Below are 26,848 nucleotides of genomic sequence, written 5' to 3' on the forward strand. Positions count from 1 at the left end.
GATGAACTGATTTGTTTATCTTTTTGAGTGAATTAGTTTTTGCATGAATGAAAACATGTCAGGAGTTTGTTAAGCTCTACAATAGAAAAGATCATTTAAATTTTGTTTAATCATTTTAGTCCATGATTCCCATACTACAATTTGTGCTCTGGTAGTGGAAACTAGTAATAATGCAAAATGAAAAGGTGTGTCCAAACCTTTGTCTGGTACTGTAAATGAGGTTTATTCCATTACTACTTTACAAAGTTGAATAATTAAAACTGTGGGTTTTTTAGAATAGCAGACTGAGAAGCATTACTCATCTGTAGCCTTACTAATGAGCTGTTCTAAAGCTCTAACAAAACAATTTTATATTGTCTGAAATGAAGCACTGCAACCAGCTACCATTCAACCTCTGTCGTGACACTTGCTGCCCGTTTAAATTTCTTTCTGTTTATGTTTGCTTCACTTTGATCTCTCTCTATTCAAACCCCAAAACAGCAATTACCACAGTGAGGACAGCAGTTTTATACTGATGAGATGGTAAAGTTGTCTACTATTGTTGCTGCCTGCTGGCCTTGACAGATATTAGATCAATCTCACAGCACACAGACGTCTGATTCTAGGTATCAGAACGTGTCTCACTGCTGCCCTTGGAAATGACATATACTCCATCTGTACTAAATGCCTGGCTGTATATGCTGCATTTACTGCAATGAATCATGTCAGTAAATCAGCACTTTTTTTTTTTTTTTTTGTGAGATGACAGTTTGTTTGCGAGGATGCACAGTAGCCCTGTTCATTTCATTGAAACTGAACTGAAAAGAATGATTTTAAGGCAAAAAGCCATAAGAAAGAGCGATTGCAAATGGTGGACAAAGGTAATTCTCCATGCATATTGAAGGTGACAGCAAATTTATATGCTTTCTTATTTACCATATTTAGGAGCAAAACCTAGCCAGCTTTATGTACCTGTGCTAAACTAGTTTTTTATCCCATTTTTAACCCAATACTTTTCAGAGCAGAAAAAGCTGTCAGGCATCTGCCTGAAATAATTTAATTTTTTGTTCAAATTTTGAGGAGTGAAAGCTGAACGCTTTCATGTTCTGCTTTTCCAAATGGTGCATTTCAGTATTAAACTCTCTTGCTGTTTGAGGGTGTTATCCAGTCTTCGGTCTGTCAGATTGCTTTCAAAAAGCAGAACAAAAAGGTAAGGAAGAGCCTTCCTGAATGTATGATTGACAGTACTGTCAATGTAAAACCAGAACATTTCATTGGAGCTGTAGAGTCTTGTGTTATAGGCAGTGTGAATGAGAGACGTGGAGAGTTTGTGTTAGTTAGTGATTAAGTAGACTTATAAGGACTTTTCAAACTTGAAATAGTTAATCCTGGGTCATTCTAAACCCTGGGTAAACAGAATCCTGGGTTATCTTGCTTCACATTTCACACTGCTCATAATTTATCTGAGGTTAACAATTAATCCTGGGTATTCTTAAACTGACGTTTCACTGTACAGTCCTAAACCCTGGGTTAACATTCTTATTTGCATATTTGCAGTGTCAGTGTAATTGGATAATCGCAGCATGTGATCTGTTTACATAGCTCTAGCATTGCGCATCCTCGTATTGCTGATTGTACTATCGAGTTTATACTGAATGGACATTTCGGACTATAAAGGTAAGAAATAAACTGTTTCTTCTTTGTGTTTTCTGTCAGCATTTGACATTTTTCCTCTCAAACGCTGAATTTACTGTTTATATACAATGCACAGTGTTTCCGTGACTGTCCAAAGCAGGCAGATATGAGTATTCGATTGGTTGCCTGTTGCTAAGCATCTATCTGTAACATTCTAACACTGCATTGTTTCACACTGTACAAGTTCTACCACACACTGTACCACAAAACTGCCTTTTTGTGCTAACCTAGGAGGTCTTACAAAGGAGTTTCCAATTAGCATTCCCATTTGTCTCATTGGTAATTGTTTTGGAAAATTATGTCAGAATATATGGTTATTTTTGAATGACTGTCAATGGGGAAACATGAAAATGACAATGACATGTGGAGGCTAAGTATGGTAACCCATACTAGGAATTTGTCCTCTACATTTTACAAAAAAAGTTTGTGCACACACATTAGAAGTAGTGAGTAGTGAACACACACTGCAAACTGTGAACACACACCTGGAGCAGTGGACAGCCATTTTACTGTGGCACCCGGGGAACTATCGGTGGTTAGGTGTCTTACTCAAGGGAACCTCAGTCATTTTCTGCCAGTATTGAGTATTGAGAATCAAACCCGCAACCTTCAGGTTACCATGCTGACTCTCTAACTATTAAGTTAGGCCACAATTGCCCCATAATTACTAGCAGAATAACAAAATAAATGGTAACAATTTTATTACCAGTAATTAATGCTAACTATTTTATTACCAGGATGTTTATGATTACAATAATATACAATTCGTAGCTGAGTTTAGCAAGCTATGCTGAAAAAATGATGAACCCTGAAGAAATCTGTGGAGAGCGATGAGCTTTTCATCTATGTAAACTGCTGTTTTTTTTTTTTCTTTTTCCATTATTCTCCTTTTTAAAGGCCATACCACATTTCTCCAGTGCTGTTGTGTGATGATGTACTGAACACATCTATCATCAAAATTTATACTGAGGTAATAATAGCTGCTATCAGTGTTTTAATGGAGTGTGCTTCTTTTATTTGCTTGTCCTCACACTGCGTTGTCACAGTTAATGGAACAATAAACAAGCAAATTAAAATATTGGCAACCCAGATGACTCAAATACGCTCTGTGCTTCTCAAATCTCTTCTTTAAAAGCAAATCTCTCTTGTTTTCAGACTTCATAGTGAATAACCTTTGTGTTATTAGCTCCCGTTGGGCAGGATTGGCACATTTTTTCAGCAACTAAAAATGAACATGTTGTGGTATACCTTCTCTGCCGACATAGATAACATGTTTATATTAATCTTACCAACCTTTGCTGCCTTCAAACTTTTCAAGTGAGATATTTTTGTGCCTCCCCGGAGGCATTTGTTCTTCTCTTGACCTTTTTCATGAATGGGTCATGAAATTTGAAAAGTTCTCTTCCCTTTCTTTCAACACAATGTAAGCTCGCCATCCAGATTTACAGAGAATGAGGGACATATGAAGTAGTGAGTGTTTGAAAAATGAATTAAGGAACAGAAGTGAAACTGAGAGGAAGGACAGTTTTCATGTTTTGCTCTTTTATGGCAGGTTTAGTGCTTCAATGTCCCTAAAGATCTTTATATAAGACATTTAGTACCATCAGAGTGTTTTAGTGATAAGCTAATCTGACAGAAGGAAGGTTAAGTTGTATGTTCAAAAAGTTCCTCATGTTAAAGAGTGAAGGTTGTCTTTTCTTGACATTTTTCAGAGTTGTGCTTCAGACCTAGTTTTTTACTGTTTAATGGTGTTTCTAGGTCTGAAGTCTTCAGGGGGTAGTGCACATATTCCAAAGCTTTTACGGACTGTTCTGGAACTGTCCACAGATCTCTTTGGTTTAGGGCACTGAAAACGAAATAGAAAACATTGTGCTTAATTATTAATCTCCTGTAAAACTGAATTACGGTGCTTTTTATGCAAATGATTCATAATTGTGATTATTTAGAGGCAAAAAGGAGACACACTGAGAGCAGAATAAGCTCAGTTAAGCCCAGAGGATGGTCCATTTATGTAGTCCAGGGGTTGTCAAATAGTGGTTCCAACCGGACCACAAGAGATAATGACAATGGTAACACCATTTTACCGTTTCTACAGTTTAAAGCAAGCAGTGTGTCAGAAGTGTGTCAGCAGTGTGTCTTGACCGAAGCCGCTCAGCTTGCATTCGATAAGCTTAAGGAGCTGTTCACCACAGCACCTGTTCTCATAACACTTGACCCCGGAAGACAATTCATAGTCAAAGTCGATGCCAGCCGAACGTAACTATAATATTGGTAATCGCAAGCTTCTCGCCATCCGTTAGGCCTTAGGCGAGTGGTGCCACTGGCTAGAGGGTTCCACTGTTCATTGTATAGAAGGATCATAGGAACCTCGAGTATATCCGAACAGCTAAGCATCTAAATGCCCGTCAGGCTCGTTGGGCGCTTTTTTCGGCCACTTTGATTTTACCATTTCGTACCGGCCTGGCTCAAAGAACACTAAGCCTGATGCTCTCTCTCGTCAGTTCGGTACCCTCGGAGAGCGCATCCTCCACAGAACCTATCTTGCCAGAGGGTTGTGTGGTGGGGGGCGTTACTTGGGGAATCGAGAGACAGGTCAAAGCAGCTCTTACCAATGTTCATTCCTCGTCCTCCAGGTCAGTTGTTTGTCCCTCAGTCCATGCGTCCCACTGTCCTCCGCTGGGGACATTCTTCTAAATTGGTCATCCATCCTGGGGTTAGAGGGACTTTCGCAGCAGTTAGCCAGTTTTTGGTGGCCCTCAAGGGCTCATGACGTGCGTTTATTTGTCGCTTCATGTGCTATTTGTGCACAAACTAAATCGAGTAGTTCCCCTCCTGCGGGGCTTCTTAGGCCCCTTCCAATTCTGTCTCGTCCATGGTCTCATATTGCCATGGATAACACAGTCATTCTCACTATCGTTTTTTCGAAGGCCGCCCACTTCTTTCCACTCTGTAAGCTCCCCTCTGCTAAGGAGACCACCCAAATTGTCTTCCCTTGGACATCGTCTCAGACAGGGGCCCTCAATTTGCGTCTCAATTCTAATAAAGGCCTTCTGAAGCGAATTGATGCGATTTTGTAAGAAAAATATCCATATTTATAATGAGTCGATTCCGGCAGAAGAGTGAACTTTGACCTGATCCATTCACAAATTAGAAGTCTAAAACAAGAATGTTTACATAGAAATGTTGGAGGAGCTTGAGTTTGTTGCCCAGCCCTATTTGTTTGAACCACGAGAGGTGTCTTGTGGCGTCTACTCTCAACTAAGCTTACGCTACTCCTACATCCCAAGTCAGACGCCATAACTCGACTCCCTCGTGAAAGTGCGGACGGACGTTACCGGAAGGTAGTGATTATGGTCTATAAAGTTATAAATATGGATATTTTTCTTACAAAAATGCATTGCTTCACTTCACTTCAGAAGGCCTTTATTAATCCACTGGAGATTACTTCCATGATAGATGGATGTGCTTTTTTGGGCTTCAAAATCTCCCAATATAAAGCTTGGAAGAGATAGAATATATTTTAATATTTTCTCCTGCTCTCGCACATTACAACATGAAAACTGCTATCTTTGTCTTGAAATTTTCAGTCTTCTAGTCTTCTGAACCATAAATTCCATGTGACTTCATGTAAGGTCGGAAGTATTGTAGTTACAAGTTCTGAACACATGAATGGATAAGCAAAATAATATTTACAAGTGAAAAGCTGAATTCTAGAGTTCAGATTTGTCGAGTTGGAAAGGGCGTGTCTATTTAAACACTGGGTAAACACTGATCTGTAATGTACAGTACATGATATCATAATCTCTATGATATATACAGAGATCACTAAACAGAAAGTCTTTAGTGAATTATAATTCATTTTGAATTCATATGTAGATATTTGGATTTATTGTTCACAATGTACAATATTCTTTTTTGAGGCTATTTCCATGTTATGTTTCCAACTTGAATGACATGTCATAATAACATATGCCCAAGATGTGTACAGTCCCAAACCCTTCACTAGTGACTATCCTGAACTCTGAATGAAAGGTATCAGACTGAGAAAAACATAAATGTAGTTCATGTGTATATATGTAAAACATATTACTTGCATTAAATTTTGTTTCATCAGAATACACCGCAAATTGTGAATGAAAAATACCTTTTTCATTTTGGTTGTAACCTTTTAACCATAATGTCAAAAAAACCCTGTCAGCTTTCAATGTTTGCGACCGTGAAAGCAGATTTGCATTGCTTAGAATGAGCAACCCATCTATTTTAATTCTGTGAGGTCATTTTCTAGTCATCACCGGCTATGTCAACAGTCATTATATCCAGGTCACCACAGGTCTCTGTTGGTGTCTGTTCAGGTGGCTTGAAAGGAGCGTGGAATAGGATTGTTACATGTTCTTATCAGAAGAGGGCTGCGTCTGCTGAGGCTCAGCACAGAAATGTCAGGTGTGTCCTCTGCCTCTGTGATGAAGAGACACTGGCTTATGGTTTATTCACTAAGGCCCTGTCAGATGCCCTCACTCTCTCTCTCTCTCTCTCTCTCTCTCTCTCTCTCTCTCTCTCTCTCTCTCTCTCTCTCTCTCTCTCTCCTATTTGCCTTCATTTCCCTGTTTTTCACCTTTTGTTACTCTCTTGCTGAAGCTTGACTGGTGTTTTGGCTCTGGGAGGCTGTAGGCCCCAATATACAAGTGCTTAGGTGTAAAAAAAAAGGAGTTTGAAAGGAGTTTGTAGAATTTTATTCCAGTCAAAAAATGTTGCATGATGCGGCCATCTTAATAAATATATGAAGTCATGCAAATGCAGCTCTAATCTGCTTAAATGGGTAAAGACTGAAATTTCCACATGTTTAACATCATGTTCCAATAATATATTTTAAATCAGCAATAAAATCAGACACAATTTGGTATCATATAGTGTGCTGCTTTAGCTTAAATCTCTCAATAAATGTATCTTAAGGCTGATTCAGCTAATGCTTATGCATATTCTAGAATAAACAAACAGGTGATTGGCTCTTTTAGCTGTAAGGTGGGAATTCAATTCCTATAGTCGCTACATTTAACTGTTTTTTGCTCTTTTTAGCTCTAAGTTGGGGCTACAGCTGCCATTTTTAGTGCTACCATTTCTCTCATTCAAAGTCTCCTTCCTGTATAATGTCTCTGGTATGGTTAACTAGTTTGAAGTTTGATGAAATGATAGATCTGTGGGACATCTGAAAAGCCTGTTATTTTAGAAAATACATTTTGAACCCTCTTACTCTTTCTCAAGATAGAATAATGTGACTCATCCGCTGTACATCCACACAAGCACTGAGTCTCTCTCTTATTCTTTCTCTCTTACTCAATGGCTCTAAACTCCCCACATACTGCCTGTTATGTAAGAGATATGTTCGTTAGCTCTGGTAGCTGTCTGTGCTGTTGTTTTTTGCACACTGAGGTGTTGTTATGTAGCTGACCACATTTGGTCAAGGGTTCCATTCAGAGGCTGCAGATGAAACGCTCCACACGCTTTTACAGGTTTGGTGCTCGTATTTTTAGCCCCCTGCTAAAAATACGAGTTTTGCTCAAAAGTGTTTGTGTGAGCGATTTTGAACCAGGGCACACATGCCATTGTTCATAATTCATGCAGCAGCGGTTAGAAAAAGCAACACTGAATGTGTTGTTCCGCTCCAATTAAACATTTATGTTAATCTATGTAGATCCATGTAAATGACCATCATGGGTGCTTCTCTATGAGCGAGCCAGAGGGATTTCATTCACTAGCATGGCTCTGTCTCCTCATAAATTTATGCCAATGAATGCTTTTTGCTTTTCTTGATGTTGAGAAGCCTTCTGTAGATTGGCATGTTCTGCAGATGTCTGTTTTTTGTAAATGTTCTTACTTGTAATCTTTGTAGTTTCTGTACAAATATTATACAATCATTTGAAGTCAGGGTCACCGAGCTTGAGGAACAAACTCCAAAGAGAATCATTTGCTACTTCTATGTAATTTGATCCAACCTTTCCAAAGGACTTCTAGTGTCTGTCGGAACCTTCTGCTCAGTACAGGGAAGTGATATGTGTACCTGCAGTCGCACTGAAAAAAATAACTCCCCACCCCCTACTGGGGACATCCAGCTCTGTCCCTATAAAGCACATTAAATGTCAGAGATGGATGTCTGTGGACATTTTCAGAGATGAGAGCATTTCAGGGAGGTGGTGGGACTGATTTACATGGCTGGAGCCAATCCACAAGAGACCTGCACTAGAGTCAGTGAGATCTTTTATTGGACGTGTTTTGCTTGTACAGGCCATGAATGAAGAATGACCTCTCCAGCAGGTCAAATCGCAGTCTTTAGAAGAAGAATATTACAGATGAGATATAACCCAGCTTTTGTGTTAAATCAATTTCTGCTCATAATGTAAACAATTAACAATGGGTCATTTAATTGTCATTGATCGGCCACTATGACTGATTATTGGTAATATATTCAATAATATTCAATGAACTCAGTCGATGAATGACTTACACATTTTTTTTTTTTATTATTATATTTATTTGTGCATTTATGTTTTATTTTGATTTATTTCAAATTATTTATCAAAATCTTTGAATCTAGTACTAGTCAGTATTTTAGTATTATTTATATACTATTAGTATTTATTACTATTTTAAATTGGCTTTCATTTTTTTATGTGCTTTTGTCATTTTTATTTATGGAGCCCCGCACATGACATGCAAGAAAAAAAAATAATCGTGTGCACAATTTACTAATTTGTTCCCTCGATTTACTAAATCATGCAAATCGAGGAAATGAAATAGTAAATTGGCACACGTTTTAGTAAATCAAGGGAACGAATTTGTAAATCATGTGCACGATTTAGCCTACTACAAACCCGATTCCAAAAAAGTTGGGACACTGTACAAATTGTGAATAAAAACAGAATGCAATGATGTGGAAGTTTCAAATTTCAATATTTTATTCAGAATACAACATAGATGGCATATCAAATGTTTAAACTGAGAAAATGTATCATTTTAAGGGAAAAAATAAGTTGATTTTAAATTTCATGGCATCAACACATCTGCCACTGTGTGGCATCCCCTCTTCTTTTTATAACAGTCTGCAAACGTCTGGGGACTGAGGAGACAAGTTGCTCAAGTTTACGAATAGGAATGTTGTCCCATTGTTGTCTAATACAGGCTTCTAGTTGCTCAACTGTCTTAGATCTTCTTTGTCGCATCTTCCTCTTTATGATGCACCAAATGTTTTCTATCGGTGAAAGATCTGGACTGCAGGTTGGCCATTTCAGTACCTGGATCCTTCTTCTACGCAGCCATGATGTTGTAATTGATGCAGTATGTGGTCTGGCATTGTCATGTTGGAAAATGCAAGGTCTTCCCTGAAAAAGACGACGTCTGGATGGGAGCATATGTTGTTCTAAAACTTGGATATACCTTTCAGCATTGATGGTGCCTTTCCAGATGTGTAAGCTGCCCATGCCACACGCACTCATGCAACCCCATACCATCAGAGATGCAGGCTTCTGAACTGAGCGCTGATAACAACTTGGGTTGTCCTTGTCCTAGTCCGGATGACATGGCGTCCCAGTTTTCCAAAAGAACTTCAAATTTTGATTCGTCTGACCACAGAACAGTTTTCCACTTTGTCACAGTCCATTTTAAATGAGCCTTGGCCCAGAGAAAACGCCTGCGCTTCTGGATCATGTTTAGATATGGCTTCTTTTTTGACCTATAGGGTTTTAGCTGGCAACGGCAAATGGCACAGTGGATAGTGTTTACCGACAATGTTTTCTTGAAGTATTCCTGAGCTCATGTTGTGATTTTCATTACAGTAGCATTCCTGTACGTGATGCAGTGCCGTCTAAGGACCCGAAGATCACGGGCATCCAGTATGGTTTTCCGGCCTTGACCCTTACGCACAGAGATTGTTCCAGATTCTCTGAATCTTTGGATGATATTATGCACTGTATATGATGATAACTTCAAACTCTTTGCAATTTTTCTCCGAGAAACTCCTTTCTGATATTGCGCCACTATTTTTCGCCGCAGCATTGGGGGAATTGGTGATCCTCTGCCTATCTTGACTTCTGAGAGACACTGCCACTCTGAGAGGCTCTTTTTATACCCAATCATGTTGCCAATTGACCTAATAAGTTGCAAATTGGTCCTCCAGCTGTTCCTTATATGTACATTTAACTTTTCTGGCCTCTTATTGCTACCTGTCCTAACTTTTTTGGAATGTGTAGCTCTCATGAAATCCAAAATGAGCCAATATTTGGCATGACATTTCAAAATGATCTATATTTTATTGTGAATAAAATAGAAGATTTATGAGATTTGTAAATTATTGCATTCCTTTTTTTTTCACAATTTGTACAGTGTCCCAACTTCTTTGGAATCGGGTTTGTATTTTTGACACAGTTTCCTGTGTTTTGGTTAGTTTCTATGGTTTCTTGTTGATTTGATTATCATGTGCATGTGTTGTTCATTTCGTTGATTGATTTGTCTTTAAGCTCTGTTTCTTTCAGTTGATTGCCTGTATCACATTATCTGGTTATTCTGTTCCTGTTTTGCCCTGAGTGTTTTGTTTAGTGTTAAAGTTTAATGTAAAAAAAAAAAAAAATTCAGTTTTTGTAATCTAAATAAATAAAATGAATTGAAAATCTCAAATATTATGTGTATCCGTATTGACTAATCTGGTGGCAGGACTAACAATTTCTGTCTACATATGAATAGAAATTACTTGATCATTTAAGATAATCATTTATTTACACATCTCTTCAGTCCCTTTTTTGTTGCTTCCTTTCTTGTCCTCATCTATCTGTTTCCCATTCACAGGTGTTGAAAGGTTCTAAGAAACTCTCCATGTCAGTCTGTTCTATGGGACGGATCCCAGGTGGTTATGTGACCAATCACGTATACACATGGGTGGACCCTCAGGGCCGCAGTGTGTCCCCGCCCCCAGACCTGGTGGACCAGCATGGCTCAGGAGGAAGACACTCGGACATCCAGCCACTTGGACACACACACATACGACACGAGGATGCTGAGAAAAAGGTGAGTGTAAAATAGTGTTCGTGATGACAGATTAATTGGAACTTCAGGCAATTTAAAATTTAAAGCAATGTTGTACTGTTCTAAAAATCTGTGGATTTTCCATCTAGTGTTATTTCACTAAGTTTATTCATATTGAAAAAGACGGCTCTAACAAGTGTAGAAATGAGTGTAATGCCTCAGTGATTCCTCTCTACTACTGCAAACCAGCTCTGCAGGTTTTTTCTCTATAGGTGCATTAACACACACACACACGCGCGCACACACACACACACACACATACACACATTCATCAACTTTGCCCACTATGGCTGCCTTCATCCCAAATTCTGCTTCTTCAGCTAAAAACACCCAAAGGACAGCAGTCACCCATCACAACACTGCCGACAAGGTCCAAAATCGTTGCAGCCAAATGCAAGTTACAGTGCTAAATACAACATCTGTCATGACTCAAGTGACTAACAACTTTTATCTTAGTGCAAAATGTTTTATTGCATTTATAAATATCCTTTTTTCCCCATAATCCTAAAGGGTTTTTTAACAGTGATGCCATATGTGAAATATTCACTGCATTAAGCCACAAAATAACATGAGGAAAAGTAATGAAACAGAACAGGTGGGACTGACTAACAAATGTGGAAACTAACTAGGAAATCAGGCAGGTAGGAACAGATCAAACAGTGTGAAAATCGGTTATGTTCTGTTATGTCCTGTTATAGTTCCATTTTCACTCTGTTTTATCTGTTCCTGTTGCTCATAATAACTGTCTAAATTCTAGACTATGGTTAATTCAACAACAAAAACTGTTTGTTTCTTGAGATTTGATTATGGATGACTCGAGATAGCCCTAATTACAAGCACTGACAGTGATCTATATGTTTTGGATGGAGGCAGTGGAGCATGTTAGCTGCAGAGATTCTTTAGCGGTAATCTGTTCTGTTTTGGCTTGGCTGTGGGGCTGCTGAAAAGAGTTTTTCAGGCACATTTTAGGCCCGACTCACCTGAAATGCTCTTTATGTCAGTGTGATTGATATAACCCATCTGAACTATCATCTGAGTTCAGTTGAACTAGCCCAATCCATTACCCATTTGTCACACTACCTGTAATGCACCAGGTGTAAATAAGGATGTTTGTTTACTAATCTACACGTTTATAATATTTATACTGTATATTTAATGATATATATATATATATATATATATATATATATATATATATATATATATATATATATATATATATACCAGTAAGCAGTACATTATATCACATCAGTTTAACCAATCAGACACATTAGGGCTTGTAAAATGTGCATGGCTCTGTAAAAGGTCATAAACTGGCTGCTTCATCTTAAACCTTTCATTTTGCTGCAGATACACACAGAATCTACCCTCATAGTTAGTCTGAATAAGCTGTGAAGAATTATATCTGTATTTTGGGAATCTGTTAATTGTTTTAGTGGTAAATGCAGTGCTTGAAGTGGGCCGGTGAAGTGGTACCTTTAGCATACCGCCAGTTTTCCTTGCGAACCGGCACTTCCGACATGTTGCATGTACAGAAGCCCACTGTGCCCTCCCTTTGTCAGCAATGCGTTTTGAACAAAGCATCTGGAGTACATACCGGCACTTTTATTTTTCCACTTCAAGCACTGTGTACAAGACAAATGAGAACTGATAAAGCATAATCACCACAAAGATCAAACCCACAGTCAAGTCCACAGGTAATAAACACAGCTTTTTTAAAATATGTTGATAATTATTCATTGGGGTTTCGATGCCGCAGTGGTTGGTTGTGCTGAATCCCAGACTTGAATATTATTGGTATTTCATTCAGGTCGAACATCACTAGAATTCTGATGGGCTGGTGAGTCAATTTATAGTCACCTCCTCTTCATTGCATCAGCATTTTCCTTTAGTAATGGGGCATCCATAACTGATAAGCAAAATGAAGTGTGCTATCACAATCTCAACTCGGGTGTAAATATCCCACCCACTAACTCATAAAACACTGTGTCCTACACATCACTTTAAAATGCATGATACCTGCTGCTTTGGAGGTGTGTCTGTAAAATGTACAGCAGTGTGGCTGTTTTCAGTGTGGTCTTTGACTTCTTTCAATACATGGGCAATATACAGTGGGTACGGAAAGTATTCAGACCCCTTAAATGTTTCACTCTTTGTTATATTGCAGCCATTTGCTAAAATCATTTAAGTTCATTTTTTTCCCTCATTAATGTACACACAGCACCCCATATTGACAGAAAAACACAGAATTGTTGACATTTTTGCAGATTTACTAAAAAAGAAAAACTGAAATATCACATGGTCCTAAGTATTCAGACCCTTTGCTCAGTATTTAGTAGAAGCACCCTTTTGATCTAATACAGCAATGAGTCTTTTGGGGAAAGATGCAAAAAGTTTTTCACACCTGGATTTGGGGATCCTCTGCTATTCCTCCATGCAGATCCTCTCCAGTTCTGTCAGGTTGGATGGTAAACGTAGGTGGACAGCCATTTTTAGGTCTCTCCTGAGATGCTCAATTGGGTTTAAGTCAGGGCTCTGGCTGGGCCGTTCAAGAACAGTCACGGAGTTGTTGTGAAGCCCCTCCTTCGTTATTTTAGCTGTGTGCTTAGGGTCATTGTCTTGTTGGAAGGTAAACCTTCGGCCCAGTCTGAGGTCCTGAGCACTCTGGAGAAGGTTTTCGTCCAGGATATCCCTGTACTTGGACGCATTCATCTTTCCCTCGATTGCAACCAGTCGTCCTGTCACTGCAGCTGAAAAACACCCCCACAGCATGATGCTGCCACCACCATGCTTCACTGTTGGGACTGTATTGGACAGGTGATGAGCAGTGCCTGGTTTTCTCCACACATACCGCTTAGAATTAAGGCCAAAATATTCTATCTTGGTCTCATCAGACCAGAGAATCTTATTTCTCACCATCTTAGCAAACTCCATGTGGGCTTTCATGTGTCTTGCACTGAGGAGAGGCTTCTGTCGGGCCACTCTGCCATAAAGCCCTGACTGGTGGAGGGCTGCAGTGATGGTTGACTTTCTACAACTTTCTCCCATCTCCCGACTGCATCTCTGGAGCTCAGCCACAGTGATCTTTGGGTTCTTCTTTTCCTCTCTCACCAAGGCTCTTCTCCCCCGATAGCTCAGTTCGGCCGGACGGCCAGCTCTAGGAAGGGTTCTGGTCATCCCAAACATCTTCCATTCAAGGATTATCGAGGCCACTGTGCTCTTAGGAACCTTAAGTGCAGCAGAAATTTTTTTGTAACCTTGGCCAGATCTGTGCCTTGCCACAATTCTGTCTCTAAGCTCTTCAGGCAGTTCCTTTGACCTCATGATTCTCATTTGCTCTGACATGCACTGTGGGCTGTAAGGTCTTATATAGACAGGTGTGTGGCTTTCCTAAGCAAGTCCAATCAGTATAATCAAACACAGCTGGACTCAAATGAAGCTGTAGAACCATCTCAAGGATGATCAGAAGAAATGGACAGCACCTGAGTTAAATATATGAGTGTCACAGCAAAGGGTCTGAATACTCAGGACCATGTGATATTTCAGTTTTTCTTTTTTAATAAATCTGCAAAAAATGTCAACAATTCTGTGTTTTTCTGTCAATATGGGGTGCTGTGTGTACATTGCTTAATTTTTAGGCACTTCATGTTCCAGATTTCAAATTTTTCTTTTTGTTTTATGAAGGTCACATTAAACTACCATAATTTTGTCAAATGATGTAAAATGTGTTAAATATTTATTAATTGTGTCTATTTATTAAGGTGACAATTTCATTACATTCAGAATAAATAAGTAAATTAATTAATACATAAAAAAATCAGAATGCCAAAATTATACATAAAGAATAAATATAATACACTTTTGTTAATGCTTTTTGTGAAAGTATAGCCACAATGAAAGTGTGCAAATCTGAGTTTGAAATCTGAAATAAATCTAGCAATATGTAATTGTGATTTAAGCATTGAATCCTACAGAAACTTCAGCATTATGTGCAAGTTTTGAAATGCTTGTGACAGACATCACTGCTGTTTTTCACCTCATTTGTATAAAGTTGAATTTTTTGAAACTCTCAACCCTTTCTCTGCTGTCAATCCTGCAATATCCTGTGGGAGCCTTTTGCTTAGCTCCTGTAAAGAATGAATTGGACATGTATGGTTAGATTGCTTTAGGAGCTGTGCAGTTTTGAGGACTTGTTAGTTGTAAGGGAAACAGGTCAATTTAGCTCAAAGGTAATTGTTAATTAATTTTCTAGGCAATTTTGACAGAATCATTTATTTTATGGCTCAACAAATGAATCATCCAGTGCTCAATTTAAGAGGCTGTAACTATCAACTCTGCAGCAGATATTAATAAACCGAAATATTGTGAAAATACTATTATTAGCAAGGTAACAAGATTAGCAGTTTAAGACATTCAATTCATAAGCACATAGCACAAGACACTTTTCTTTAAATACAAACAAGACTTAACTGAACTTTTCTAACACATAAACAGATTCACGAGAGTTGCCGAAAGAAAGAAGGTGAGGAAAAACTGAGTGAAATTATGAAATCCCAAGCTTCTAGCAATTAAAAGTGGTAACTAATATAATAGGGGGACATGCATACACATAAAGGGATACACCATATACTTTCTTGAAAGAATGGTTAACTTATAAGTTGAATTAAAAGAGTTTTCTCTATATGCGTGTGTGAGACGTGTATTGGGGTCGTCTGGCCACCAAGAATTCGGGCCTAGTATGGGTAATTTGATCTGAGTTGATTAAGATCTTAAAAGAGGACAAAAGGGAGAGTTTTGTGGATATCTGTGGACTATCCACATGGCAATAAAGCTGTCGAGTGAGCCATAAACTTCAGCCAGGCCGGAACCTAATGTGAGATTTACATGAGAAGTTCAAGAGGTTAAAAGCCTTTTGAATTCAAAGTTGGTTTGATGATCTTGATCCTCTCCTGACGCTACAGCACCATTGACTTTAGACCAGGTTTCAGTTGGGCAATGGTGCCTCCAAATAGCAACGCTCCAACAATGCGCCTGAACACACTTTGTTTTCAGATCAGCACGCCCATGGGCACACAAATGGGCACAAATGCATTTGCTATTTAAACAACGTGGCGCAGGACGTGAAAATGATAACTGCGTCGGGCTGAAACTAGCAAAAAACCCTTGCATTTCACCTGGTGCCGCATTGCACTGGGTGTATGGTAGAGCCCCATATATGTCATCTTTTGACCATTTGTCTTGGGTTAACTTCCTTTACAGTTGACAGCGCTCTAACTTAATTTTGTTGTGATTACTTAGCTGTGGTGGAGTTAGTTTCAGACTTGATGATGCCCAAAAGGACAGGATCTTCTGAGTTTATGGTCCTGAATGTTGCTTTGGAATTTGGTTCTTTTCACAGTTCTGATCAAGTCATTGCTGTATGCATAAACAAGTGAAATGAACAAAATAATATATATGTGTGTATGTGCTCCCCAGGTGAACATCTCACTGGATGACGGGCGATCATTGGGTCTGATGATCCGTGGGGGTGCTGAGTATGCTCTGGGCATCTATATCACCGGAGTGGACCAAGGCTCTGCTGCAGAGTACAGTGGATTAAAGGTAAAAATATCCCGAATCACAATTTGAGAACATGGCTTAGCAAATATTAGACTATTTGAGAGCCCACTTTGACCTTATTGCAGTCAATCGTGCCTTGACTTGGGCGTGAGCTAATTCCTTTTTTTAGTCTAAATTATACCTTTTGAATGGGAGTAGTGTGCAGTGATTTGTTATTAAGGTTGTGAGGAACTCATCAGTCAATCAGTGATTCATCAATAATGAATAACGTGGAAAACGGCTCATTTACTGAGTGCAAAATTTACATGCCACCTGACATCTGACAGGAAAGTTAATCATGTTTGAAACTGCAAGTCATTGTGTTTTGTCTGTAATTCTTCACCTGCTTGCATAAAACGAACACATTGTTTCAGAAATTTTATTTTTTTGAAAAGCCGCTATCGGCCAAAAGTGTTGCTGGGGTTCGGCATGACCATATTTAGTGTGTCTAATTAAATTTGTGGTGTGAGTATATTGGTTCAGGTGGCCCTTGCCAAACGGGAAGATGTAGAGACAAAGCGGCACTAAATCTAAAGCTGGCTTCATAAAAGATTGAGCGAGCTCTTAACATTTTGGCATCAATCCATGGACAGAAAGATGAAAAATGCTTCTTCTTTCTCCAGTCAGCTGGAGAATGGGCCAGCCAGGCTTTTTGGATATCACAAATATCACATGCCTGAGCCTTCATCATAGCATCAGTTTGCTTTAATCTGTTGAAGTGAATTGTTTTGCTCAGTCTTTGTCTCTCTTTGTAACCATATGTGTTTGAGTTATTCAGTGATTAGGCTTCAGCAACTACCTCGGCCCCACCAAAGACAGATAAATATTTTACATCACCTTTTTGGTAATGCAGCTCCGTGCTTCTGCATGTCCAGGACCATACATTTGTATTCACGCTGATTGGTTGCATGGCAAAAATATTAACAAAAGGGTTGATTTGAAATCGTCTCATGTCAGGGCTTGTGTTTACTTTTGCTGGTGTTAAATAGTCAGACATTTCTAAGAATTTGGCAGGATAGTGAGACAACAATTCTCCAATCTTGGAGAATTTATTCAGCATCAGAAATGGTAGTGATTGAAGATATAGTGTATCTGGAGCGAAATGACAAGGATCACTCATCTGAAGGCGTAAATGTGAAGATTTTGACAGGGATGACAGAATGGTTAGCCTAGGTAAAACTAGAACATCTATGGACCAGCAGGGTTAATGTTTTGTTGGTTAGCATGGCTGTTTTTCCCCCTAGCAATAGATGTTGCAGTTACACCATCTGGCTGCAAAGAGCATCTTTCTCCATTAATGGCCACTCAGCAATTGCATGCTGATATGTTATTATTTTAGGCCTAGCAAATACCAGTACCAGTTCTTTTTGGAGGGCACTTAATGGTTCAAAATGGATTGTTAGAGATGTTGTTCCCTCTCTGCTGCCTTTGACATCACAACTCAGGAGAGTTGCTAGTGGTTTGGGACTGTTTTTGTGGTGCCATTAGCTGTCATGACATTTTCAGTTTCATTTTTCTTTTGCTGTAGAGCAGGGGTTTTCAAAATGGGGTATGGGGAAGATGAAAAATGAGTGCTAGAGGGTCAATTTTTGTTTTATTTTTATTTGTGAGTTCATTCAAAGCTGTATCCAGTACACATGGAAACTGCTGTGCCACAGCTCCAGCCGATGTCTCTAATTTAAAAGACATCTACCCTGCAGGCAGTAGAAATTGTGGTAAGAGAACATTTGGCTTTTAAATGACTATTATATTACTTTTAAATGACTTATTAAAGGTCAAAACCATTTTTGTCTGCTAATATTTTGATCAGCTTATGAAAAAAGGGCTCTTGCACAACCTTTACTTACACACTTGCACTTATACCACATGCTATGAATGTCACAGAAATGTCTACCTCCATACTGCAGATTTTCCAGAAGTAGCTGGGAGACGGTCCTACTTTTTTCATTTAATTGTATAATGCAGTTATCAGCCCCAATAATTATGAGTCTTTCCTTGATGTAGATTTGAACCTAACTGTATTGCAAGAACACATAAATCTCCCACTGGGCTCAACAGTGTTCTCTAATGGAGAGTGGTGGTTGAGATGAGGAGATGAAAGATTGACTGGCTTTTTTTTTTTTTGAGAGGCTTTTAGTTTTGCTCTGTCTATTATTGTTATCATCTCATGAGTGGACCAGAGGATCCACTCCATAATGAACTCCTCTAAACCCCAGTTTCTTTTTCAATATGTCTGCAACTGAAAAACTCTCTTTCTTATAGCTGTTAGAAGCAGAGCTAAAAAACCCTGGACATGAAAGGACACTAGACACACTTACCATGAATGAAGTGCTTGATTAAAGTTTTAAGAGCTGTGGGAATCAGAGGTCAATTTTTTTGTGCCTTAATCAAAACATTTATTGGGCAAGTATGAAAAAAAAAAAAAAGATGATTACAGTTTGAAAATATCTGTTGTATATTTTAATGTATTTTAAAGTGTAATTTATTCCTTTGGTGGCAAAACTGAATGTTCAGCAGCATTACTCCTGTCTTCAGTGTCAAGTTATCCCTCAGAAATCATTCTAATATGCTGATTTGGAGCTCAAGTAACATTTCTTATTATTATCAATGTTGAAAACTGCTGTGCTTTTTTTGTGGAAATCATGATAAATCTTTTTCAGGATACTATGATGAAAAGAAAGGTCAAAAGAACAGCATTTATTTTAAATAGAATATATTTATTATACAGTATGTATACATACATACATATATATATATATATATATATATATATATAATTGATAAAATGATTAATTTAATACATCATTGCTGAATAAAGTATTCATTTCTTTGAAAAAATCCTACTGAACCCATTTTGAATGACAGCGTGTCTGTAATATAGTACAAAGAAATCTGCCTCAGTGTAGACAGAATTTTGGATCCTCCTGCTATTTTTTTTTTTTTTCTTCTTTTTTTTTCATAGATAGGGCTTCTGGCAAAACTCCTGGCCTTTGAACTCATTCCATAATTTCTTTCTTCTGAATTGCATTTTGCTTTAAGCAGCCACCCTCACCTTTCCTAAAAGCCCTTTCTCTGTCTGCTTAACTCAGAGCCACGTAGATTAAACTTCAGCTGCACTGGAGGTAAAACTGACTGATGGCTCGGCATCTGTCCCATCTGCATAGCTCAACACTGGGCCTAATTAATGTCCGTTCCCCTCGGAGATGAGCTGGTCCCACCTGGATCTGTGGCGCATGTCCGTCAGACACATTTATCTGTACCTCACTGCTGCTGGTATCCAGTACATCTGTAGATGGATGTGTGAGGCCCACACAATGTGTTTTTATATTTGAGGAGGAACACTAAAGCCTGTCTGCGGTATAATAACTTGCCTAATGAGAAACCTCACAAGAACTTTTATGGGTCATGTCTAAAGTCCAGCACAGTTATTGCTTCTTAATGTGATAAAGTATGAGGCAACATTAAGCTCACTTTCTCTTTGTGGATACAGTTGCTTTATATAACACATACACTGGCCCCAAAATGTCTGATTTCTGTGCCATTTTTGCAATTGCTTTTTTTTTTTTGTCTCAAGGTAACTTTTAGTGGATGTATGAAGTAAGTTCCCCTCAAGTTCACATAGGTGACATACCAGAGTAACTTAAGGTGTAGTCATCACATTTTACGATGGACACTAAAATCTTAAAACCACTAATGCCTTTTTTCCTTCTTTTACAGTACATCTAATAATTAAAGGGTTAGTTCACACAAAAATTAAAATAGTGTCATTAATTACTCACCCTCATGTCGTTCTACACTCGTAAGACCTTTGTTCATCTTCAGAACACAAATTAAGATATTTTTGATAAATCCAATGGCTCAGCGAAGCCTGCATAGACAGCAATGGTACTTCCTCTCTCAAGATCCATTAAAGTAATAAAAACAAATTTAAAACAGTTCATGTGAGTTCAGTGGTTCTATATTCTTTGTGCGCCAAAGAGTCGAATCAGTGATTCGGATCGCGTATCAAACCGCCAAAACTGCTGAAATCATGTGACTTTGGCGCTCATATCCACTGATTTTATTCGTAAATTTGATTTGATTTTTGGTGCACAAAAAATATTCTGATCGCTTAATATTAAGGTAAAACCACTGTACTCACATGGACTGTTTTAAATACTGTAGTACAAACAATGTTTGTTAGTGTAGGAAGGAAGGGGACAGGGTCGGCGGTTTGAAAGGCAAAATAAACCACAAGGGCTTCACTCCACTCACGGCATATACGATCCACAAAGGGCTTCACTCCAGTCACGGCATATACAATCCACAAAGGGCTTCACTCTGGTCACGGCATATACAATCCACAAAGGGCTTCACTCCAATGTGTCGTGCACCAGCGGCTCAGTCAGCAGTTCCCCTCTCTCTCCCCGACTCCTGCTTCTCGCGGCGTTTTAACGTTGTCTCCGCGCCAATTACTGAAACGAGAAACAGGTGTTCGTGATTGTTCCCGATGCTCTCTCCCGCTGCAGACCTCGCTGAACCACGCCCCCCTCGCCACATACCCCCACCGCCCGACTCTGTGCAAGGCAAAATAAACCAAGGCAGCCCCTGCCCTCTGTCTGACGCGTCAGTCTGCAACAGAAAAGGGAGAGAAAAATCAGGAGAGTGAAGCTATGGCCCGCCACAAAGAGCAGCCTTTACCTGGGTGAAGGCCTGCTGGCACAGCTCTGTCCACTGGACCGTATCTGGCGCATCCTTTTCAGTTAGATCAGTCAACGAGCTGGTGAGGGCCGAATAATTAGGAACAAACCTCCTGTAATATCCCGCCAGCCCGAGGAACTGTCTAACCTCCTTTTTGGTCTTGGGGCGCGGACAGGTCGCAATCGCTGCCGTCTTATCAATTTGGGGACGCACCTGTCCATGCCCCAAGTGGAAGCCCAGATACCTTACTTCCACGCGCCCAATCGCACACTTCTTCGGGTTGGCCGTGAGCCCGGCCCCCCTCAGCGATCTCAGGACGGCCCTCAAATGCTGCATATGCCGCTGCCAGTCATTACAGAAGATGATAATATCGTCCAGATAGGCAGCAGCATATGCACAATGGGGCCGCAAAATTTTATCCATGAGACGCTGAAAGGTAGCCGGTGCCCCGAACAGCCCGAACGGAAGGGTAACGAATTGGTGTAATCCGAACGGCGTCGTGAAAGCTGTCTTTTCTTTGGATAATGGCGACAAGGGGATCTGCCAATACCCTTTCGTTAAGTCCAGTGTCGAATAAAATCGAGCCATACCTAGCCGGTCAAGCAACTCGTCCACCCGAGGCATTGGATACGCGTCGAACTTCGACACTGCATTCACCTTGCAGTAGTCCACACAGAACCGAACTGAGCCGTCCGTCTTGGGAACCAAAACTATCGGGCTCGCCCAGTTACTGCTGGACTCTTCTATTACTCCCATTTCAAGCATAGCCTCTAATTCTGCCTGAACTACATTTTTCTTGTGTTCAGGCAATCTATACGGCCGGCTGCGAACCACCACGCCCGGCTCTGTCTCGATGTGGTGCTGAATGAGGTTTGTACGGCCCGGTAGGGGAGAAAACACGTCTGCAAATTCTGCTTGTAACTTGGATAAATCAGTGAGCTGTGAGGGCGAGAGGTGATCTCCCCCCGGGGCCAGAGCGAGGGATTGTTTTCTGATATTCGCCTCTGGCCCGAGATCATCCTCTCCGCTAATCACCGTCGCCAGCATCACTGACTCTGCCTCATTCCATTTTTTAAGGAGATTGAGGTGGTAAATCTGACGTGCTCCTCTCCTATCGGAACGCACAACCTCATAATCGAGCTCACCGACTTGCCGTGTCACCACAAATGGTCCTTGCCACTTTGCAAGTAATTTCGAGCTTGAAGTGGGAAGTAATACAAGCACTTTATCTCCCGGTGCAAATTTGCGTAAGTTGGCTCGTCTGTCATACAGTTGGCTCTGTCTGTGCTGGGCTTGTAACAAATTCTCCATAGACAGCCGCCCCAATGTGTGGAGTTTTGCTCTCAAGTCCAGCACATACTGAATTTCATTTTTGGCCTGAGATGGTCCATCCTCCCAAGTCTCTCTTAAGACGTCTAACACCCCACGAGGCTGGCGTCCAAAGAGAAGCTCGAAGGGGGAAAACCCCGTGGAGGCTTGTGGGACCTCTCGCACTGCAAATAACAGAGGTTCCAACCACTTATCCCAATTTTTGGCGTCCTCTTGTAGAGCTTAGATTCTCTGCCCGAGCCCGAGCCCGGACTATTTCCCGCCACCGTCCTCGGGCCGGGTCGGGTCGGGCCCTTGTCACGTGTCATGCGCAGCGTCTCGTCCACTCGCAGTCTCGCACGCGTGACGCATCACACCTGTTGTGCGTGTTGTACTATTCAGTAGCTTAAAGCCTCGTTTAAAGCCTCGTTTACACTACACGCGTGCGGCGCGTTACGGCTGCGACGCGGCTACCGGAGCTGATACGCGGCCACTCTAGTCAATGCTCGTGTTTACACCAGCCGCGCCGCGGTGCGTTTGAGAAGCGTCCCAGAAGCGGCTCACCGCGCCGCTTCGCTAAAGATATTTTTGACGGACGCCGCGTCCAAGACGCGCAGCTGAAATACAAAATAAAGTCAAAATAATCACCCTGAGTAAACTCCCGCTCATATTTCACATTAATACGATGCCAGAAACTGACGACAAGAGATTCGAACTTGAAATTTCTTGTTTTTTGTTGTGTTTTAACTTCATCTGTATGGCTACAGCAAAATAAAGTATGGCATAGCAATAAACACAATCAAACCGGACAAAATATAACCATTTAGCCATTAAAAACATGAAAAAATTAACGAAAACAATGTTTGCCAGGCAAATCTAGTGGTCTCGCGAATCCAGCCGCTTCGCTTCTGAAATGCTTCTGGTGTGAGTTGACACCCCTCAGAAGACGGAACAAAACCTTGTCGGAGCCGAAACGAGGCTTAAGTACAACATGGAGCTTGAAGAACCAAAGAAAAAAATAAAACAGGAGAATTAACTTTGAGCAAGTCTGGAGGAAAATCGGAGGTATGGAAACATTTTAAACTAGTTTTAATAAACAAACAACGCAGTTTACATGCTTCTTCCTTGTCGTATTATTCATTAAGATAATAATTAATAAATGCACGCACAATTATGAACTTGATAAATGTTACAGATATGTTTTACTATGCACAAACAAATGCTTTTCAACTTACATATGCAAAATTCAGAATTAAATGAATGTGCTGCAATTTGTACAAAAAGAGAGTCTAGCTATAGCCTACGTGTTTTAGCCATTAAATAAGCACATTTAGTTTCAAGTTTGTTAAGTTTTGTTTTGAAGAAAGATTTTCTTTAAAGTGAATTTCGTTTAGTATTAATTGTATCTTAATTTTAATACATTTTTCATCATCCAATTACCTGGATTTAATACATAAAAAGCAATATAGCAGACAATATAATATTGATATGGAGGCGCCGGCGCGCCACGGACACACTCCCAGCTAACACACCATTTGAAACTCGTAACACACGCTGTCACCGAATTTACAAATGCACATCTTGCTTGTTGCTCACACACATATTATGTTAAAATAACAATAGGTTGAAGTAACATTATTAATAATAATTAATCTTTAAGAATATTTGATTGAATGCTGAATGTTGAGCTTGTTCAATTTAATAAAATTAAAACTTTATTATAATTAAAATAATTTAATATTTAATATTGAGTGGCCAATTTTTGCTCATTTATTAATAGTATTTATATAATTTATATAACTGCGCAGCTCCCCCCTGTAGCCTATGATCTAGCACAGCAGCACCTGCGTTAAAAAAAATAAAATAATCTGGCGCCGCCCCTGGTTATAACGGCCCACATATTAAAAATGGTCGGGTTTAAATCGGGCTCGGGCTCATAATTACAGTGGACGTGTCGGGCCGGGCCGGGCTCGGACACAACGTGCTCGGGCTCGGGTAGGGTCGGGCTTGATTTGTTGGGCCCGATCTAAGCTCTATCCTCTTGAACGAATTTACGAATCATGGATTTAAGCGTGCGATTAAACCGTTCGACCAGCCCGTCCGTTTGTGGGTGAAAGACGCTGGTACGCACGGATTTAATGCCCAACAATTCGTAAAGTTCGCGTAACGTGCGTGACATAAACGCTGTGCCTTGATCAGTGAGGATTTCTTTCGGAATCCCCACTCGGGAGATTAAACTGAACAGTGCATCCGCAACACTCTTAGCGGAAATGTTGCGGAGTGGCACTGCTTCAGGATATCGTGTTGCATAATCCACAATGACTAATGCAAAGCGATGCCCTCTTGCTGATCGCTCTAATGGCCCGATGAGGTCCATACCAATTCTGTCGAAGGGGACCTGCATTAATGGAAGGGGGCGCAACGGCGCTTTTGGGGTGGCCGGTGGATTAACCAACTGACATTCTCGACAAGACGCGCACCACCTGCGCACATTCTCGTGAATGCCCGGCCAAAAGAATCGGGTCATGAGACGATTTAGAGTGGCCGTTTGTCCTAGATGCCCAGCCATCGGGTTAGAATGAGCCGCGTGGAAAAGCATTTCCCTGCGGCTCTTTGGAACTAATAATTGGGTCGTATCTTCTTTTGTTTGAGTGTCTTGGGTCACTCGATACAACCTATCTTTTATGATCGCAAAATACGGATAAGAAAGTGGGCGTCCAGGCTGGAGAGGCTGACCATCGATAGTGCTGACCTTTTCAAACGCGTTTTTTAGCGTCTCATCGTGAGACTGCTCCAGGGGAAAGTCATCGCGATGTGAAAGAATAAGTCTTCCAATTTCGCTCTGTTCCCCTGAAGCTGAACTCACTGGTCCCTGATCAGTCTCTCCTGCCTGTACTGGCACCTCCCTATTCCGCGATTTTTTCTCCCAAGAGGCATCCGAGCATAAACACCCCAATAATTTGTTAAATGCAGGCCAATTTGTACCCAAAATTACCGGATGCCGGAGGTGCGGATTAACTGCCACCTCCACGCTATGCTTTTGACCCCTAAATTGAATAATGACGGGCACTAACGGATATTCCACCACATCCCCGTGCACACACCTCACCTTAACCAAGCGGCCTGCATCCAATGCCCCGGACGAAATCAGGCTTTGATGCACCGAGGTTTGGTTACATCCTGAGTCCACCAAAGCCTGATACGTACCCCCCTTGACACTCACAGGTATTTGGTACTCGCCAGCTTGACCGGGGGCAGCCTGCGGATCGTCCGGGACCCGGATCAACGCCCCAACCTCCATCACTGGACACCTGTCCACAAAATGCTCCGGGTCCCCGCAACGCCAACAGGCCGGCCCAGACTTGCCCGCCGCTCTTGTGGCAGAGAGCCCGTTAAATGGTTGACGCAGAGAGAGGGGAGAAGCAGGAGCGGAGTCCGGCCCGGCGGCAGGGAGTCCCGCCCCCCTGGGCGGGGCTCTTGGTCCATAATACGGGCCCTGTTCCATTCCACCCCGCCCTCGGGGCGGAACACGTGGCGGGCCGGGCGGACGAGACCTGGGTAGAGGGACAGGTTTAGAGAGAGAGGGGGAATTAAAAGAAGGAGAGAGAGAGGCAGATGGTAGGGGTTCGCCGACCCCTTGGCACGCCACCATGTAGTCCTCCGCCAATTCGATGGCTGAGTCCAGCGACGTGGGGCGGTGGCACTGGACCCACTCGGCGGTTTTCTTGGGGAGCCGAGTGATAAACTGCTCCAGTACCACGCGATCGATAACCAGGTCCACGTCACTTCCCTCAGCCAGTAGCCATTTGCGGCACGAGTCCCGGAGCTGTTGGGCCAACACGAAGGGCCGGCCAGACTCGCCCAGGTCCAGAGAACGGAAGCGTTGACGGTGCTGCTCGGGGGTCCGGCCGACCCGCTGGACGATGGCCCGCCGAAGATCGTCAAAGACCAGGAGGTTCTCTGCTGGCAGCTGCTGCGCCGCCACCTGCGACTCCCCCGAGAGGAGCGGGACCAACCTCATGGACCATTGGTCCCGTGGCCAGCCACTTGCCTCGGCTGACCGCTCGAACAAGTCGAGGAAGGCCTCGGGGTCGTCACATGGCCCCATTTTGTTCAGCGGCAGGTGGGTAGGTGCAGCCGGCTGCCCGATGGTCTCCTGAAGAACCTCCCGGTCAATCCAGCTCCGGAACCTCTCGCGGTCCTCCTGCTGGGCCTGCACGATGGCTTGAAAGCGGCGTTCTTGGTCGGTGCGCAGGTCCAGCAGGGCCTGATGTTGCTCCTAATGCAGGACCGCGAGGGAGGCGATGACTTCCGCAAATGTTGAAGGGGAGGACGAAGTTTGCATGGCAGCGGCCACCCAGCTTCCTTCCCGGGTTTCGGCACCAGTGTAGTACAAACAATGTTCGTTAGTGTAGGAAGGAAGGGGACAGGGTCGGCGGTTAACTGCTGACTGAGCTTTTATTTCAAAATTCAGAAATGTAAAACAAAAACTGTGCAAGGCACAAAACAAAATAAACCA

At 41.3% G+C, this 26,848-nt stretch overlaps 1 protein-coding gene across 1 annotated transcript in view; it reads left to right on the plus strand.

Annotated features, from left to right (window-relative positions):
• whrnb (whirlin b) overlaps positions 1-26,848 on the plus strand; it is a 70,364-nt gene that overhangs the window by 9,398 nt on the left and 34,118 nt on the right. Inside the window, exons 2-3 of the mRNA XM_067406627.1 lie at positions 10,507-10,725; positions 16,219-16,344. Coding sequence (XP_067262728.1) covers positions 10,507-10,725; positions 16,219-16,344 — 345 coding nt within the window. The remainder of the gene's footprint in view (positions 1-10,506; positions 10,726-16,218; positions 16,345-26,848) is intronic.

The sequence above is a fragment of the Chanodichthys erythropterus genome, chromosome 13 (assembly GCF_024489055.1).
Source record: "Chanodichthys erythropterus isolate Z2021 chromosome 13, ASM2448905v1, whole genome shotgun sequence".
Lineage (NCBI taxonomy): Eukaryota > Metazoa > Chordata > Actinopteri > Cypriniformes > Xenocyprididae > Chanodichthys > Chanodichthys erythropterus.